Source organism: Dendrobates tinctorius, unplaced genomic scaffold (genome assembly GCF_039654945.1).
Source record: "Dendrobates tinctorius isolate UK_male_01 unplaced genomic scaffold, ASM3965494v1 ptg000174l, whole genome shotgun sequence".
In the NCBI taxonomy this organism is placed as follows: Eukaryota; Metazoa; Chordata; class Amphibia; order Anura; family Dendrobatidae; genus Dendrobates; species Dendrobates tinctorius.
In genome coordinates, this window is record NW_027361841.1 from 2059967 (window position 1) to 2079801 (window position 19835).

At 47.7% G+C, this 19835-nt stretch overlaps 1 protein-coding gene across 2 annotated transcripts in view; it reads right to left on the minus strand.

The window, feature by feature from the left end:
• BEND7 (BEN domain containing 7) overlaps window positions 1-19835 on the minus strand; it is a 211076-nt gene that overhangs the window by 167121 nt on the left and 24120 nt on the right. Inside the window, exon 1 of one of the 2 annotated variants that reach the window (XM_073551273.1) lies at window positions 40-516. The exons of the other annotated variant lie outside the window; for it this stretch is intronic. Within the exon in view, the coding sequence (XP_073407374.1) occupies window positions 40-100 (61 nt within the window). The 5' untranslated portion in view covers window positions 101-516. Of the gene's footprint in view, window positions 1-39; window positions 517-19835 lie in introns of those variants that run through there. 2 annotated transcript variants of the gene reach the window in all.

The following is a 19835-nucleotide window of genomic DNA, read 5'->3' on the forward strand; positions in this document are numbered from 1 at the left end:
GACAGGTGTCCCCATGCTGCGCCCAGCCTGCGCACTCACCCTCATTCACCAGCTTGTAGCTCTGGGATTTCCTGCTCCTTCTCCTCTCAGAAAACTCCATTCTTCCCCGTAGTGTGAAGAAGGCAGTGACGAGAAGGACGAGGCACAGGGAGAGAGCTTAGGACGGTGACAGGGAGGGGAGAAAGAAGGAAATGGGCGCTGGTGGGTGCCACAGCACAGGGCACAGCTCTGCCAGCCGGAGCCCTCACTTCCAACTGGTGGCAGAAGGGAAAGTTTTTCCAGGCTTCCAATAGGAATGCAGGCGAGGATGTGGAGAAATCAGACGCCGAGCTGTGGGACTTCCCTCAGACGCCGAGCATCTTCCTGAGGAGCCCTGCCGACCACACGAGGAGCCCCGGAGGACTGGAGCAGACAGGCCCGCGCTCTCTGCTGTTTTGCTTTCTCCTTTTTTTCTTTTAGGGTCAATGATAAACAGGGGAGAGAATGACTGAGAGACGGAGGAGGAAGCCTGACACCTGCCGGTCACAAGGAGTATTACAGCAGGGTGGAATGAAGAGACGTCGTGCGTGACGTCATCAGCTCAGTGCTAGGTAGAAGCAACACCTCAGAAAGAGGCGGGAACCAGGAATCAGAGGCGCATGCGCAGCTAGCGGTCACTCCTCGGCTTTGTGAGTGTGCGCTGCGCTGTGGCTGTGACTTGTCGGGTGCCCTGGTGCGATAATCCTGCTCACAGGAAACCTCTTTCTGGGCCTGGCTACACTGACTAACGAAAGGCGCACGGTTATTATGGTGCCTCTCTACTGGCCACCAGTGAACTTGGAGCCGTCTCTTATGCAGCGAATTGTATTTGATGCGTTTTAGGGCACAACAATTGTCGGTGTGACTGTTGCAGAATGACAAGCAAGCCCAGCTGCGTGAGGATGTGATGGAGGCTGTGTGCACACGTTGCGGAATTGCCACGGAAATTTCCGCAGGAATTCCGCAACTCCCTGCCGCGGGAAATACGCTAGAATTCCACATGTGGGATTCCCGCCTAGTTCCCGCTTTTTGCAAGCGTAATTAGCTTGCCGAATGCTAACATTTTCCATGCGATCTGTAGCATCGCTTGGAAAACTGATGGACAGGTTGGTCACACTTGTCAAACATACAGTAGTGTGACCAACTTTTACTACTGAGGCTGCATAGCATGCAGCCTCAGTAGTAAAACGATATAAAGTGAAAAAAAAATGGTGGCCTCAGCGATGCTCCCGGCAAGTCCCGTTCCCAGTGTTGCCTTGCGACAATGACCTTTGATGACGTAGTATCACGCGAGACCGCTACGTCATCAAAGGTCATTGTCGCAAGGCAACACTGGGAACGGGAGTTGGTGGGAGCATCGGTGAGGCCTGGGGACACTGCGTGGGACATCGGAAGGTGAGAAAAACACCATTTTTTATTTTAATTCTAGTTTTAACAGGGATATGGTACCCAGGGCCTGGAGGACAGTCTCCTCTCCTCCAGACCCTGGGTACTATCCGCACATTTTCCGCTTACTGTGCGCATGGTGGGCATAATAGCCACATGCGGAAAGTAAACTGAACAATGCATTCCCATGTGTGCAGAATTCCTGCGATTCCGCACAAAAGAATGAGCAAGCTGCGTATTTTGCCGCGATGCGATTTTGCCGCGGAAAAATACGCAGCATTAGCACAGCATGTGCGGAATGCCATTGAATACCAATGGGTTGCTTATTTTATGCGTTTTTGCAGTGTTTACGCGGCGAAAAAAACGCATAAAATCCGTGGGAATTCCGGACGTGTGCACATAGCCTTAGTGTTGCAGTCCCCTAGGGGTCACTTGTATTGCTGTGTAGCAGCAACACGTACAAGATTCTGGCCACAGGACAGGTGTTGTGCCTTAACCCCTTTACCCCCCCTGGTGGTTTGCATGTTAATGACCGGGCCAATTTTTAAAATTCTGACCACTGTCCCTTTATGAGGTAACTCTGGAACGCTTCCATGCATCCCAGTGATTCTGCCATTTTTTTTCTCGTGACATATTGTACTTCATGATAGTGGTAAAATTTCTTTGATATTACTTGCGTTTATTTGTCAAAAAAATGGAAATTTGGCTAAAATTTTGAAAATTTCACAATTTTCATGACTTAAATCACAGAGATATGTCACACAAAACAGTCAATAAATAATATTTCCCACATGTCTACTTTACATCAGCACAATTTTGGAACCAACATTTTTTTTGCTAGGAAGTTATAAGGGTTAAAAGTTGACCAGCGATTTCTCATTTTTACAACACCATATTTTTTTTAGGGACCACATCACATTTGAAGTCACTGAGGGGTCTATATGATAGAAAATACCCAAAAGTGACACCATTCTAAAAACTGCACCCCTCAAGGTGCTCAATACCACATTCAAGAAGTTTATTAACCCTTCAGGTTCTTCACAGGAATTTTTGGAAGGTTTAAAAAAAAAATTAACATTTAACTTTTTTCACAAAACATTTACTTCAGATCCAATTTGTTTTATTTTACCACGGGTAACATGAGAAATTGGACCCCAAAAGTTGTACAAACTGTCCTGAGTATGCAGATACCCCATATATGCAGTTAAACCACTGTTTGGGCACATGGCAGAGCTCGGAAGGGAAGGAGCACCATTTGACATTTCAATGCAAAATTGGCTAGAATTGACATTGGACACCATGTCGCATTTGGAGAGCCCCTGATGGGCCTAAACAGTGGAAACCCCACACAAGTGACACCACTTTGGAAACTAGACCCCCTAAGAAACTTATCTAGATGCATGGTGAGCACTTTGAACCCCCAAGTGCTTCACAGAAGTTTATAACGTACAGCCGTAAAAATAATCATATTTTGTTTTACAAAAATGAGTTTTCGCCCCCAATATTTTATTTTCACAAGGGTAACGGAGAAAATGGACCCCAAAAGTTGTCCAATTTGTCCTGAGTACGCCGATACCCTATGTGGGGGTAAATCACTGGGCGCACAGCAGAGCTTGGAAGGGAAGTAGCACCGTTTGACTTTTTCAACGCAGAATTGGCTGAAATCGAGATCGGACGCCATGTCGCACTTGGAGAGCCCCTGATGTGTCTAAACAGTGGAAACCCCCCAATTCTACCTCCAACCCTAACCCCAACACACCCCTAACCCTAAACCCAGCCCTAGCCATAACCCTAACCATAAACCTAACCCTAAAACACCCCTAACCCAAATCCAAACCCTAACTTTAGCCCTGACCCTATCTTTAGCCCCAATCCTAAGCCTAACCCTAACTTTATCCCTAACTTTAGCCCTAACCCTAATGGGAAAATGGAAATAAATAAATTTTTTTATTTTATTATTTTTCCCTAACAAAGGCTGGTTTCACACTAGCGTTCGATCGCGCAGCGCATCGTGCGCTATTGGGCACACGCGCAATGTTCCCCTATGTTTAACATGGTGATCGCAGGGTCTTGCGAATGTACGCGCTCTTCAGCGTTTAGCGTGCACTGCGCATTTTACAGGTGTGTGCCCAGACGCGCCGTACGCTACATGTTGCATTTTTTGTTCTGGCGACATCGTTAAAAAAATTGCGCGCGCACGTGTGCGCACAAAAATAGCATTACAGTCTATGTGGTCGCTGACGAGCGCTTTCCACCGCGCACGTCAGCACCTTGTGCGCGCTCGCGATTTGAGTAAACAATGTCTAGACACTGGTCTAGAACTTCCCCTAAACAAGCAACATTGTTTTGGAGGAGTGTAAATAAAAGAAGGTGTCTTCAGGGTCAGACAATTACTCTACAGACAGCCTTGCAGAGAGCAGACAAGAGCCTACAAGTATGGATTCAAGCTTCAGGAGCCAAAATGTGAGTATTCTTCAACATAATGTCTGTGTGTCCTGTACAATTTTATAATGTACTAATGTATTTTTTGTTTTTCTTTTCAGCATGTCTTCCTCTGGCTCAATGTAAAGTATTCGCCAACACGGCAAGAACTGTCCCAAGCTGATCGTGAGGTGAGACTCTTGCTGCCTTTGGTAAGTATAGCTGCCTCTAGAAATGTGTTTTAATTTTTTCTTTCTTTACAGACATCGGACACGGGCACTGAAGAAAAAGTGCGGGAGCGGTCTGAGCGGGAGCGGTCTGAGCGGGAGCGGTCTGAGGATTCTGAGCGGGAGCAGCGTAGTCAAGTCGTGGCGAGGAGACGCAATGTGAGGATATATATATATATATATATTTTTTTTTTTCTGTCTTTATTTATCTTGCTTCTTTTCTGTTTCTTTTTGTATCTTTTCCAAAATTCTAAACATTCTATATTTTTTTTTTCTAGGTTCTACAACGGGATGACGAAGTCTACATCGACAACGAGCACCTTATCCGCCTTGTTGAGGAGCGTATCCCGTTGTGGGACAGCCGTGAGCACCGTTACAAAAACACAGTGGTGACCCGGCAGCTCTGGAATGAGGTGGCCGCAGCGATGATGGATGGCTGGGACAGCGCCTCTGCAGCTTCAAAAAGGGCGTTCAGTAAGTATAAAGATGCTCTGTGATACTGCATTGATTTATGGTCCTGATGGTGCCGGTGTTTTTTTGGCAAGATATATTCTTGCATTTAAAACACCAATGCCTTGTGGAAAACTGTGATTGATTTGTGTCTTCAACTGCTGCATTGATTTATGGTCCTGATGGTGCTGGTGTTTTTTTGGCAAGATATATTCTTGCATGAAAAGCACCAATGCCTTGTGGAAAACTGTGATTGCTTTTTCAACTGCTGTCTTGATCCTGTTTTCACTCTTGCTCCTGATGATACTGTTGCTTTCGCTGATACAAGTATTCTAGCAGGAAACATAACAGTGTCCTCAGTATCAACAGTGACTGCATTGTGTCTAGAATTTTATTTGTGCTGCAGCATTGACTGTTTGCAAAGTTCTATCCGGTGTGTGTGCTGATAATTAAGTTGCCTTAAGTGCATTTTCTAATTTTTTTTTTCTTTTTTTCCCAACAGTGAACAAAATCCGCATACGTTGGCACTCGATGAAGCACTGCTTCAACACTGATGTTCGTGCTGAGGGACAGGTTCGGAGTGGTTCTGCGGCAAGGCGCAGAAGAAAGTACCGCTATCATCGCAAGTTTGCTTTCCTGAGACCGGTCCTTGTCAGCAGAGCGTGTTTTTTTTTTTGGTTTGTTATTACTATGTGCTTTTCTATTCCACAGGTGATGCTTCTTGTAAATGCATGATACTCATGTTTTCCCTTTCTTTCCACAGCACTTGGAGCAGCACCCTGCAACCTGTCCCGGGAGCGGTTCTTCATCGATCGACCTCGGACCCGTCCCAGCCATCCGACAGCCAGGAAGCATCTTTTAGGTCAGCAACACAGACAGCTGGTGACCAGGAAGCTGGTCCATCAAGTGTTCCCCTGTCCCAGGTCTCTGTCACTGGATATGCGGGCACTACCCGCCAGCGGCAGAGGGTCTTGGACAGGAATGTCATGCCCGAGTTCATGCACTTGAGCGAGGCCTTTAAAGCCAGCCTCAAGGCGCTGGTCGTCAGAACGGAAAGCGTTTTTTCCCTTATGGAACGTGGTTTTAACCACATGGAACACCGCTTCCACTCTGTTGACCAGCGCCTTGACCGTCTGGAGGCCGACCTCAACAGACCAGCGCACCATTTTTTCAGTAAAATTGAGTAGGGCATGTCGGAACACCTTAGTCCTGAGCAACAGCTGAGTGTGTTACAGGCCTGCAACACTGCTTACTTGCAGGCTATGCAGCAGAATCGGTATGTTCAGCAGTCAGTGGTGTCATTTCCAACAGTTCCACCGCTGACTCGCTTTACCACACTACCGACTTCTGCTGCATACCACTGCACGGCCACCTGCATTCCCAGCGAAGCCGGACATCACTACACCACCTCAAGTCTGAGTGCTGCTGGACACTCCTCCGCCACCACCACTATGGCAAGCGCTGCTCCTGTATGGAGCACCACCAGTGCCACAGCACCACTAGCTTGGAGCCAAACCACCACAGAACCTGCTTGGGCCACCGACACCACCAGTCAACACCAAAGGAGCACCGCCAGCACTCCGCAGCAACAGAGCACCGCCAGCACTCCGCAGCAACAGAGCACCACCAGCACTCCTCAGCAAAGGAGCACCGCCAGCACTCCGCAGCAAAGGCGCACCACCACCACTCATCAGCAAAGGAGCACCGCCAGCACTCCGCAGCACAGGAGCACCGCCAGCACTCCGCAGCAAAGGAGCACCACCATCACTCCTCATGTCAACATAACCGCCACCAATTCTCCTCCTCTGAGTCCCCCAAGAACTTTGGATGAGATCCCAGACAGGCAGCCTCCTGCTCAGAGCACCGACCCAAATTTCTCTCCTAGGAGCACCGCCACTTCTAGCAGCACTGCCACCACAGAGCAGCAAAGGGGTGATCCGCATTCCCTATTTTACAGGGCAACGCCACAGTCCACCGTCACCAGGCGGTCAACAAAAGGCGGTCACAGGCTGCAAGTCGGTCCGGGCAGGATATTTCTGCGCCAAAGAAGAAGAAAGTCCATCCACCGTCTTCTCCTAATGTGTCTCAAGCTGGCTCAATGTCCATTCCAGAGCTCCCTTCCCCCAGTACTTTTCTCGCCCCTTCTCCTAGAACCCCTTCCTCTACCTCCAGTCGTTCCTCGTCTATCCACACACCCAAAGTCTCCCAATCTTCCCCCAAACGTAATTCCTAATACATTTTTTTTTGGTTCTTTTTTGTTACAAAATAAATGTGCACTTGTGCTTTCAAAAAATTTGGAATGGTTACTGTGTCTATCGCCGACTAAACACACTGCGCCATACACACACTGCACCATACACTTTGCGGTTTTGGATCAACATATATCTCCATTACTGTTTCTTGTGTGAGACATGTTTCTTGTGTCAGTCTTGGAGATGTGTGTGATGTCAACAAACCAAATCTACATGACTTGCCTTTTCAACAACATTCTCTACATTCTAGTAATATTGCACATACTCGATACAGCAGGGTTCCCCAACTCCAGTCCTCAAGGTCCACCAAAAGATCATGTTGTATGGAATCCTTTTTTTGGGGGCTCTTGTGAAACAGTTATCAACGGAGCTATGGATTTCATTACAACATGATCTAGTGGTGGACCTTGTGGAGTGGAGTTGGGGAACTCTGCTGGATCCAGTCTATCTGTGCAATATTACTAGAATGTTGACACTGCTGTGAAAAAGACAAGTCATGTAGATTGGTTTAGTTGACAAAACATATCTCCAAGACTGACACAAGAATCGTCAGTAATTGAGATATCTGGTGTATTGCACACACTGAATTGAGCAGGGTTTCCCAACTACAGTATTCAAAGCAAACCAACATATCATGTTTTTAGTAATTAAATTTGAGTTAAAAAAAAATAAAAAAAAGTAAACATGATATGTTGGTTGACATTTAGGACTACATTTTGAAAACCATGTCTATAGAGGATGGTGTTGAGTGCAAGGCATATCTATTGTTCTCATTTAACTATTAGACAAAAAGGCAAGGAACTATAGATATACCTTGTAAATAACCACATAATCTATATAGTCACCTACTCTGGAGTATTAGTGAAATCATGATGCACAAAACACAGCATTATAAATTCACTGATACACCTGGCTACTTGCTAATGGTATTGGGAGTGTAAATACAGAGAATGCACTCAGTACAGGTATCAAAACAGTTTTTTTTATTAACATACAAAGAACATGCAATACATTTTTTTTAAACCATTTGCTCTTGCCATTCCACCCGTCCTACATCTGAGTTGAAGTATGCCGCAAATTGGTCCCTCATTTGGCCAACTTCAACGGATGACCTGAGAGGGTGCTGTGTAAATTCAGGCAATGGATTAGGATCAACATCATCAAGATCAAAGTTCGGATGCTCTCGAGAAAGTACAAAGTTATGTAGAACAACACAGGCCTTGACCACCTCATCCACGGTTTCCAGTTTCAGATTAATAGCTGTGCCAAGAATGCGCCATCTAGATACAAGGATACCAAATGCACACTCTACTGTTCTCCTGACCCTGGTGAGCCTGTAATTGAAAATTTTGTTGTGGTCCAAGTCCCGGCTGGAGTAGGGTTTCAGCAAGTTTTGGCACATCTGGAACGCTTCATCACCAACCATTACAAATGGCTGTGGCGGACCTTCGGTGTTGGGAAGAGGCCGTGGCATGGGGAAATTGAAGTTGTTGCCATACAACCTCCTGCCCATGTCCGAGGTCTTAAAAGCCTGGGAGTCATTCCCACGGCCAAATGCCCCAATGTCCACTGCAATAAACAGTCTGCATCCGCAATGGCCATCAGTACAGTAGAAAAGTACTTTTTATAGTTGTAGTACTCAGATCCAGTTCTTTTGGGCTTGATAATCCGGATGTGTTTCCCATCCACCGCTCCTAAACAGTTAGGGAAATTGCAGACAGTCTTTCGGCGATTTCCTACCACTTTTCTGTGGTTGGCATGGGCATGAATTCGGGACAAAGAACGTTCCAGAGAGCTCTGCAGGTGTCCGCTACAATTCCAGACAACGTGGAGATTCCAATCCGGTACTGGAAGTACAGTGACGAGAGGGTCTCTCCAGTAGCCATGAATCTGTGACACAAAGAAAACAATAATTATTATTTGTGTATACATAATTTTTTTAACACGTTAAATTAAAAAAAAAAAAATTCTGCAGCCTTTGGTTCAATACATGCCATCCAAAAATTAACGCAGCTTGTAGTTACCGACATTGCAGAACTGTAATTATGCCAGATTTGGAAGAGTACATGTCACAAGCAAGAAAAATCAACAGGCATTGGTTTATGAAAACTACGTACCTTAATGTTCCTCAGGAGTAATCGCACGCTGGAGCTGCGTGTCCTGTCTCCGGATGACTTCTTTGACCCGACCAAGCAAATAGTTAAAGGTTTCTTGGGTCATCCGGGTATAATCCGTAAATTTCTCCGGGTTTGCCTGTAGCTCACTGTAGAGGGTGTGGTACGCTCCAAGGCTCTTCTGGAGTTCAATAATGGGATGTATCCACATACGCCGCTGCTGCCGTCTTCGCTGCCTCTCTCTCCCTCTGTTCATGGCAAGCAACGGCATAAGCCTGAGCCGTCCTCATGTCCAGATCCAAGTCAAAGTAGAAGCTCTTCCAGCGCAGATCCATGTTTCTCAAGTCAAATGCAAGCAAATGTGAAGAATTCAGGTGTAAACAGGGTCTATATAAAGAATTTCCATAGACACGCCCACTGGTGTCCCATTGGTGGAGTGTGTTGCAAGAATTTTTCAAGGATTTTTTCTCCTGTTTATTGCACATAAAAAATGCAAACGCATGAAAAAAAACTTACAAACGCATAAAAACGCTGCGATTTTTTGTTGTAATGCGCAAAATAATGATACAAAATAAAGCAGCACTTACCAGCGTTTGCATGTGCTTTCGACATGCGTTTCATGTGTGCTCCAAACGCAGCGCAAAAAAACGCTAGTGTGAAAGTAGCCTGAGGGGGTGATAAAGTGGGGTTTGATTTACTATTTATAGTGGGTTTTTATGTTTGGCAGCTGTCACACGCTAAAAGACGGTTTTTACTGCAAAAAATAGTTTTTGCATCATCACATTTTGAGAGCTATAAATTTTCCACATTTTGGCCCACAGAGTCATGTGAGGTCTTGTCTTTTGTGGGACGAGTTGACGTTTTTATTGGTACAATTTTTGGGCACATGACATTTTTTGATCGCTTTTTATTACGATTTTTGGGAGGCAAAATGAACAAAAACCACCAATTCATAAATTTCTTTGGGGGGGGCATTTATACCGTTCCACATGTGGTAAAATTGATAAAGAAGTTTCATTCTTCGGGTCAGTACGATTACAATGATACCTCATTTATACTTTTTGTGTTTTGGTGCTTTTATACAATAAAAACTATTTTATATAAAAAATAATTATTTTTTCATCGCTTTATTCTGAGAGCTATAATTTTTTATTTTTTTGCTGATGATGCTGTATGGTGGCTCGTTTTTTGGGGGACAAGATGTTGTTTTCAGCGGTACCATGTTTATTTATATCCGTCTTTTTGATCGCGTGTTATTACAATCTGGCTTCCAGCCGCATCCACTGAAACTGCCCTAACTAAGGTCACTGATGACCTATTAACCGCCAAGACCAAGCGACACTACTCTGTCCTCCTCCTCCTGGACCTGTCCTCTGCCTTTGCCCCTTGGACCATTCCCTATTACTACAGACCCTCTCATTTCTTGGCATCACAGATTTGGCCCTATCTTGGATCTTGTCATACCTAACAGACCAGACATTCAGCGTCTCCCACTCGCACACCACCTCCTCACCTCGCCCCCTATCTGTCGGAGTCCCGCAATGTTTCGTTCTAGGGCCACTGCTCTTCTCCATTTACACCTTCGGCCTCGGACAGCTAATAAAATCTCATGGCTTTCAGTATAACCTTTATGCTGATGACACACAGATCTACATCTCTGCACCAGATATCACCTCCCTACTAACCAGAATCCCACAATGTCTTTCTGCTATTTCATCCTTCTCCGCTAGATTTCTAAAACTTAATATGGACAAAAGAGAATGCATCATCTTTCCCCCCTCTCACGCGACCCCCCAACGGACCTATCCATTAAAGAAAATGGCTGCCAACTCTCCCCAGTCCCACAAGCTCACTGCCTCGGGGTAATTCTTGACACTGATCTCTCTTTCAAACCACATATCTAAGTCCTCTCCACTTCCTGCCGACTTCAACTCAAAAACTTTTCACGGATCCATACATTCCTCAACCAAGAATCTGCAAAAACCCTAGTCCATGCCCTCATCATCTCCTGCCTTGACTACTGCAACCTCCTGCTCTGTGGCCTCCCCTCTAACACTCTCGCACCCCTCCAATCTATTCTAAACTCTGTGTCAGGAACAACGCACTGCACTTGCTCACTGAGCCAGTGCGTGTGTCCTGAGTACAAAGACTGTGCACAAAGATACCTGCGGAGCGGGGTCTCAGTGGTGACAATGCATTCTCCAAGCTCACAGGACCTGAAGCATGTGACTGCTGGGGGCGTGGCCTCAGCGCCACAGAGCTAGGAGCTGCAGGGAAACTCCTAGAAAGGTAACTACTGGACAATGTAACCAAGGGGCATAGACAGAGACAGAAACCAGATCAAGCCGGGTCAAAGCACGAGATAGCAATGCAGTACAAAGGGTTAGACAGATTGAATAGTCAGGACGTAGCAATAGATCAGAAAACCAGAACGGGCAATAGACGGTACAATAGGGACAAACTGTAACGGAGTAACGATAGCCAAGCCAGGAGGTCAGAACCGGAAAAGACAATAGTGCCAAAATGAGAAACGGAGTACAGAGTGAGGGAACGGACCGGGTCATACACGGGAAGCAAACAAGCAACGCAGAATACACGCACACCAGAGGTCAGACACACCAGAACAACAGTATAGCTGACAGAGAACCCTGGTAAAGAGTGAGTATAAATACCCCTCCCAGATCCAGAAAGAGGCCACGAACACTTAACCCTGTGAGTGCAGGGCAAGAACCCTGTTCAAACCATGACACTCTGCTGCTCGACTAATCCACCTGTCCCCCCGCTATTCCCCGGCCTCTCCCCTCTGTCAATCCCTGCACTGGCTCCCAATTACCCAAAGACTCCAGTACAAAACCCTAACCATGACATACAAAGCCATCCACAACCTGTCTCCTCCATACATCTGTGACCTTGTCTCCCGGTACTTTCCTGCACGCAACCTCCGATCCTCATAAGATCTCCTTCTCTACTCCCCTCTTATCTCCTCTTCCCACAGTCGCATACAAGATTTCTCCCACGCATCACCCCTAGTGTGGAACTCTCTACCACAACATAGACTCTTGCCTACCATCGAAACCTTCCTCTTCTGACAAGCCTACAACCTGCAGTAACTACCAATCGACCAAGCCACTGCACGACCAGCTCTACCCCCGCCTACTGTATCCTCACCTGTTATGATGAGTCACCGAAGGAGGAAAAAACAAAATACCAGCTAAGTCCAGAAAAACCAGAGAGGTTGGCAGCTATCGGATTGCAGACCCCTGAACCTATCCACAACAACTAGCAGTAGTCGTGGGGGGTTCCTACGGTGCCCTAGACCCCTCGATCACAGCCGGAGAGCTACATAGCCTAAAGACAGAAAGGGAGAAAAACGAAACTGCCCCAGAGCAGGCCCCAAAGCAATAGGCAGCCCCCAACATATAATGACGGTGAAGCAAGATGAAAACACTAACACAGATAGAAAGATAGGTTGACCAAATGATGGGGCCCAAGCTAACTACATAGGACAGGATAGGAAAGCTGCTGTATGCCATCCGCAAAAACCCTATCAAAATGAGCCAACCGACTGATAGGAAAAACAGGCCCTGAAGTCGCTAGGCTTCAAAAGACTATATCAGCACTCAGGTATTTTCAGAAGACAGAGCAAAAGATCAACAGATCAGAGACAAAAATGGAATTCAGCTCACCCCCGGCCGGGGATGGCAGAACTCCCAAAAAACAAGGCAAAACAAAAACAAAACTGAAGAGTACAAAGCAGAGCAGAAAAACTTAGCTTTGAGACGCAGGAATCAGACTGGTCTCTGTGATAAAACACTCCGGGATCGGCTTTGCTGGGGTCAAAGGTCACGTGCGTTCAACATGAAACTCAGGCGCAGAGCTGGGATTCGGGTGTAACTGACCCTGGGTCAGGTTTATTAACGGTGAAAGCAATGCATAAAGAAAAAAACCATAAAACAAATACTTGCCTGCCCGGCACTAACTAAACAAGGTACAACCTAACTACCAACTGGCGGGCTGCTCCCGTCCAGCCAAACCACAGTTGCAGTGGGCACTGCTTTCACTCACTTGTGTCTCTCACACAGACAGGCTCTCTGTGTCCCCAGGCTGAGACACTCACACAACCACCTGGCATCCTTTTATATCCGCCTCCCATTATTCATTAGTAAGCAGGTGCGATACTGACCAGACTAGGCCACATATGAAAGGAATCTGGGCGAGATATACCTGCCCTCATCCACTATTCCCACATGATTCTCACATATCCCCCCTCTGCTCAGACCACTCCAGTCGAGCAATGACACCCGCCAAACAGTGCACCCGCGACAGGGCATCTGCATTTCCCATCTGTACCCCTGGGCGGTGCTCCACCGTAAAGGTGTAGGCCTGCAGGGCAAGGAACCACCGGGTCACCCGGCTATTCCGTTCCTTGTTCAAGTGCATCCACTTGAGAGGGGCATGGTCAGTGATCAGCCTGAACTTTCGGCCCACCAGGTAATATTTGAGGGCCTCTAGAGCCCACTTAATGGCTAAGCACTCTTTTTCTATGACTGCATACTTTTGCTCATGTTTGTTCAGCTTCCTGCTGAGATAGAGGACTGGGTGTTCCACTCCGTCCCTCACTTGTGACAGTACGGCCCCGATACCGGTATCAGAGGCATCCGTTTGTACCACAAACTCGCTGCAGAAGTCCGGAGTCACCAGTACTGGTTGAGAGCAAAGTGCCCGTTTTAGGCTATGGAAGGCTTCTTCAGCCGCTAAACTCCATTTAATCATGACGGAGTCTTTCCCTTTTGTAAGATCCGTCAGGGGGGTAGCGATGGATGCAAAATTGGGTATGAACCGGCGATAATAGCCGGCGATCCCCAGAAAGGCTTGCACCTGCTTCTTGTTGACAGGTTGCGGCCAGTCCTAAACCGCCTGAATCTTATCGAGCTGGGGTTTAACAATACCCCTCCCAATTACATACCCCAAATACCAGGCTTCTTCTAGCCCGATGTGACATTTCTTGGGGTTCGCGGTTAGACCTGCCTCCCACAGGTCGTCAATCACAGCTTGTACTTTCTGGAGATGAGTCTCCCAGTCCAAGCTGTAAATGACAATGTCATCCAAATAGGCCGAAGCGTACTGCCTATGTGGCCTCAGGACTCGATCCATCAGTCTTTGGAAGGTCGCCGGTGCTCCGTGCAGACCAAACGGCATATACACATACTGAAATAGACCTTCCGGCGTAGCAAATGCCGTCTTTTCTCTGGCAGCCTCCGCCAGAGGGATCTGCCAATACCCCTTTGTTAGGTCTAGGGTCGTAATATACCGGGCTTTTCCTAACCGATCTATTAACTCGTCGACCCGGGGCATAGGGTAGGCATCAAATTTTGAGACCGCATTCAGTTTTCTGAAGTCATTGCAGAACCGGATGGTGCCGTCCGGTTTAGGAATTAGCACAATCGGGCTGGACCAAGCACTGTGCGATTCCTCAATGACACCTAACTCTAACATTGCCTTCACTTCTCGGGAAACGGCTTCACGGCGCGCTTCCGGAATTCCGTAGGGTTTCACGTGAACAGTGACACCCGGTTCCGTTACAATGTCATGTTTTACTAGCGTAGTCTGCCCAGGTTTTTCTGAGAAAAACTTTTGGTTGTGAAGTAGAAACTGCCTGACCTCAGTCTTTTGCCGCTCCGAGAGAGTCTCTGCAACCCGTACCTCCGGTACGGTATGCGAGCAGACGGGACGGGCCAGCTCCGCTGACAAGGCAGACCGATCTTTCCAGGGTTTTATCAGATTTACATGATAAATCTGTTCAGGTTTCCGTTTAACTGCCTGGTATACTTTGTAGTTTACTTCACCAACTCTTTCCTTAATCTCAAAGGGACCCTGCCACTTTGCCAGGAACTTACTGTCCACCGTGGGGACCAGGATCAACACCCTATCTCCGGGTGCAAACGTACGGATCTTGGCGCCCATATCATAGATTCTTTTTTGGGCTCCTTGAGCCTGCATCATGTGTTCTTTGATGATAGGCATAACAGCTGCAATACGGTCCTGCATTTGCGTGACGTGATCTATCACCGTTTTAAACGGAGTGACCTGACCCTCCCAGGTTTCTTTTGCAACGTCTAACAGTCCGCGAGGACGTCGGGCGTACAATAACTCGAAAGGCGAGAATCCCGTGGAAGACTGGGGTACTTCCCTGATGGCAAAAAGCAAATACGGAAGTAAATGGTCCCAGTTCTTCCCATCCTTGTCTATCACCTTTCTCAGCATCTGCTTCAGAGTTTTATTGAACCGTTCGACCAACCTGTCTGTTTGAGGGTGATACACGGATGTGCGTAACGGTTCGATTTGTAACAATCGGCAGAGCTCCTTCATTACCCTGGACATAAAGGGGGTCCCCTGGTCGGTGAGTATCTGTTTTGGTATACCGACCCGACTAAACACATGCACCAGTTCCTTGGCAATCGTCTTGGTGGCCGTGTTACGCAAAGGGATGGCCTCCGTGTAACGAGTGGCATAATCCAAGATGACCAGGATATGTTGGTGTCCACGTGCAGACCGTGGAAGGGGCCCAACTAAATCCATCCCAATCCTCTCAAACGGGACTTCAATAATAGGTAGGGGTACCAAAGGGCTACAAAACCGGGGCTTAGGTGCAGAGGCTTGGCAGTCAGGACAAGACTCACAATATACACGAATATCGTGATGCATGCCTGGCCAAACAAAACAGTGTAATATCCTTTCGGTGGTTTTCTGGACTCCCAGGTGACCTCCCATCACATGTCCATGGGCCAGGTCCAGCACCTGCCACCGGTAGGGTTTTGGCACGACTAATAGTTGCACCGTGTCTTCCCCTTTTTTCTCTGATAGAGTAAATCATTCTCCAGAACCATGTAAGGATATGCCAGCCTAGAGCCAGGTTCTATGGGTACCCCATTTATCACTTTTACATTTGTCCTAGCCTGAGAAAGGGTAGGATCCTTTATTTGCTCGCTTTGGAAGTCATCTTTCTGAACTTCTAAATCCAGCAAACGGGGAGGTGGACGGCTGTCGGCCTCCTCCTCTTCCCCGGTCTCCTCCGTATCACACGCCATGACTGAAAATGGGAACTGCAGGTCATTTCCAGCAGACTTTTCCCCCGAGTCTTCCGGGGAGACCTCTTCCAGGGGTTCGGGACCCACACGCGCCCTGGGAGAAGAATCATGTACACTATTACCCTGGGGTATCAACTGATTCTCCCACAATTGCCAGAAGTGGGGAAAATCCCGGCCCAGGATAACATCATGCAATAACGCCGGGACAAGTCCCACTTTATGTTGCACAGACCCATAGGAAGTAGTAATGCATATGTCCATGGTGAGGTACGAACATGTGTCTCCATGCACACACGTTACAGAAAATTTGTCTGATGGTCCAGTCGGGGCTGACACCAGACTGGCCTTCACCAGAGTCACCACACTTCCCGAGTCTAACAATGCCACCACATTTTTTCCATCAACAGTTAAATCACACAAGTGTTTTTCCACCTCCTTTTGACCTGCATTCACACTCACTACCCGTGCAACCATAGACATGCGGTTTTTAGAGTCTGTGACGTCGCACTGCATGGGTTCAGAAGTGAGCGGACATTTCGCAACAATGTGTCCCATCTCTTGGCAGCGGAAACACCTAACGGGCCCCTTGCTTAGACCATAGTTCCTTACTCTCGGCCTCGCAGTGCGGACAGTCCCGTTTTCCTCCCCCACTGTCTTAGGGATTTTTCCTTCTCCCCTACTCCCTGGAACAGTCTTACCGGTTCCACGTGGAGATGTTGAAGAACGAGGTGGGGTAGCGTCGTCTCGGAGTCCTTCCGCCACGGAGTAACGTTCAACCAGATCCACCAGTTGATCTGCCGTCGTAGGATTTCCATGGCTTACCCACTTCCTCAGGGCTGGCGGTAGAGCTCTCAGGTACTTGTCCATGACGACTCTCTGGATTATCTCTGGCGCTGTCAACACCTCGGTTTGTAGCCACTTCTTCGTCACGTGGATCAGGTCGAACATCTGTGACCGCGGTGGTTTATCCGGCTGATAAGTCCATTGATGCACTCTCTGTGCACGGACAGCGGTCGTCACTCCCAGCCGGGCCAAGATCTCGGCTTTCAGTTTGTCAAAGTCCTGTGCAGCTTCAGGCTCTAAGTCATAATAAGCCTTTTTGGTCTCACCGGAAAGAAACGGGGCAATCAGGCCGGCCCATCGTGCCTTCGGCCATTTTTCTCGCACCGCCGTCCGTTCAAACGTGGTCAGGTATGCCTCGACGTCATCTTCGGTCGTCATCTTCTGCCAGTACCGACTCACGTGAATCACTCTCGACTCGGCTTCCAGGTTAACCTCATGTAGGCTTGCCAGGCGCTGCGCCACCTGCTGGAGAAGCGAACGATCGGTAGCTGTCATGTCCACCAACTCCTTCAGCTGGGCCATCATCACCCGATTAGCTTCTTGCTGGACGGCGGTGGACTGTACCAGCGCTTTCACCACGTCCTCCATGCTCATGCTTGCAACGTGATGCCCGCGTTCTCCACCACAATGTGATAAAACACTCCGGGATCGGCTTTGCTGGGGTCAAAGGTCACGTGCGTTCAACATGAAACTCAGGCGCAGAGCTGGGATTCGGGTGTAACTGACCCTGGGTCAGGTTTATTAACGGTGAAAGCAATGCATAAAGAAAAAAACCATAAAACAAATCCTTGCCTGCCCGGCACTAACTAAACAAGGTACAACCTAACTACCAACTGACGGGCTTCTCCCGTCCAGCGAAACCATAGTTGCAGTGGGCACTACTTTCACTCTCTTGTGTCTCTCACACAGACAGGCTCTCTGTGTCCCCAGGCTGAGACACTCACACAACCACCTGGCATCCTTTTATATCCGCCTCCCATTATTCATTAGTAAGCAGGTGCGATACTGACCAGACTAGGCCACATAGGAAAGGAATCTGGGTGAGATATACCTGCCCTTATCCACTATTCCCACATGATTCTCACATCTCCAAGAATCCAGCAGGAAAATCACCAGCCAGGAAGAAGGGCGTCGGCAGCCTTATATCCAGTCCTCAATTCCAGCCACCCAGTTATCATCTAGCTGCCCAGGTGTTTGGTAATCAGTCTCACTACCTTCCTTCACCAGAGGAGGGAGTTCATCAGACCTCAATGGTGAAGGGAAAAATGAGCTCACAACAGTACCTTCCCCTTGAGGAGGGGTCACCGAACCCTCATCCATGCCACCAGGGCGATCCGGGTGAGCCCGATGAAAGGCACGCACCAATCTTTCGGCATGAATATCAGAGGCAGAGACCCAGGAATTATCCTCTTGACCATAACCCTTCCACTTAACCAAATGCTGGAGTCTCCGTCTAGCCAGATGGGAATCCAGTATCTTCTCTACCTCATATTCCATGTTACCTTCAACCAATATAGGGTCAGGAGGTGCCACCACAGGAAATACTGGTTCAACAAACCTCTTCAACAAGAACTTATGAAACACATTATGAATTTTAAATGTGACAGGAAGAGCCAACTGAAAAGAGACCGGATTAATAATCTCCAAAATCTTGTAAGGTCCAATAAATCTAGGCTTAAACTTAGGAGAAGCCACCTTCATAGCGATATTTTTTGATGACAACCAAACCATATCACCCACCTTAAACTGGGGACCAACGGTCCTACGTCGGTTGGAAAACCGCTGGGCCTTTTCCTGGGAGAGAGACAACTTATCCACTACTTGGTCCCAGATCTGGTGCATTCTCTCCACCACAGTGTCAACACCTGGGCAGGCAGAAGGCTCCACCTGCCCTGAAGAAAATCGAGGGTGAAAACCAAAGTTACAAAAAAAGGTGACATCAAGGTGGCAGAACTAGCTCTATTATTTAAAGCAAATTCGGCCAAGGGCAAAAATGAAACCCAATCATCCTGATCGGCAGAAATAAAACATCTCAAATACGACTCCAAAGTCTGGTTTGTTCTCTCCGTCTGCCCATTGGTCTGAGGGTGAAACGCAGAGGAGAAGGACAACTGAATTCCCAGCTTGGAACAGAAAGTCCTCCAAAATCTAGACATAAACTGAACTCCTCTGTCAGATACAATGTTCTCAGGAATCCTGTGCAAGCGAACCACCTGTTGCAAAAACAAGGGCACCAACTCAGAGGAAGATGGCAACTTAGGGAGTGGTACAAGATGGACCATCTTAGAGAATCTATCACAAATCACCCAAATAACAGTCATTCTCTGAGAGACAGGCATATCAGAGATAAAATCCATTGAAATATGGGTCCATGGCCTCCTGGGCACCGGCAAAGGCATCAACAAGCCACTAGAGCGAGAACAAGGTTTAGACCGGGAGCAAGTCCCACAGGACTGCACAAAATTCCTGACATCAAATGCGGGCCACCAAAAAGACCGACTCACCAGATCTCTAGTACCAAAAATACCTGGATGACAAGCCAATGCAGAGCAATGAACTTCAGACATCACTCTCTTCCTCCACTGGTCAGGAACATACAACTTTCCACTGGGACAACGCTCAGGTTTGTCCTCCTGAAACTCTTCCAGAGCACGTCTCAAATCGGGCGAGATGGCAGAAAGAACTACCCCCTCGCCTAAGATGGTAGCAGGCTTAGTCACAACAGGAGAATCAGCAAGGAAACTCCTAGAGAGGGCGTCTGCCTTGACATTCTTAGTTCCCGGAAGAAAAGAGACCACAAAATCAAAACGTGTGAAAAACAAGGCCCACCTAGCCTGTCTAGGATTCAAGCGCTTGGCCGACTCCAGGTAAATCAAATTCTTGTGGTCAGTAAGGACCACGACTTGGTGTTTGGCTCCCTCCAACCAATGTCTCCACTCCTCAAATGCCCATTTCATGGCCAACAGTTCCCGATTCCCCACATCATAGTTACGTTCGGATGGGGAGAACTTTCGGGAAAAGAAAGCACAAGGATTC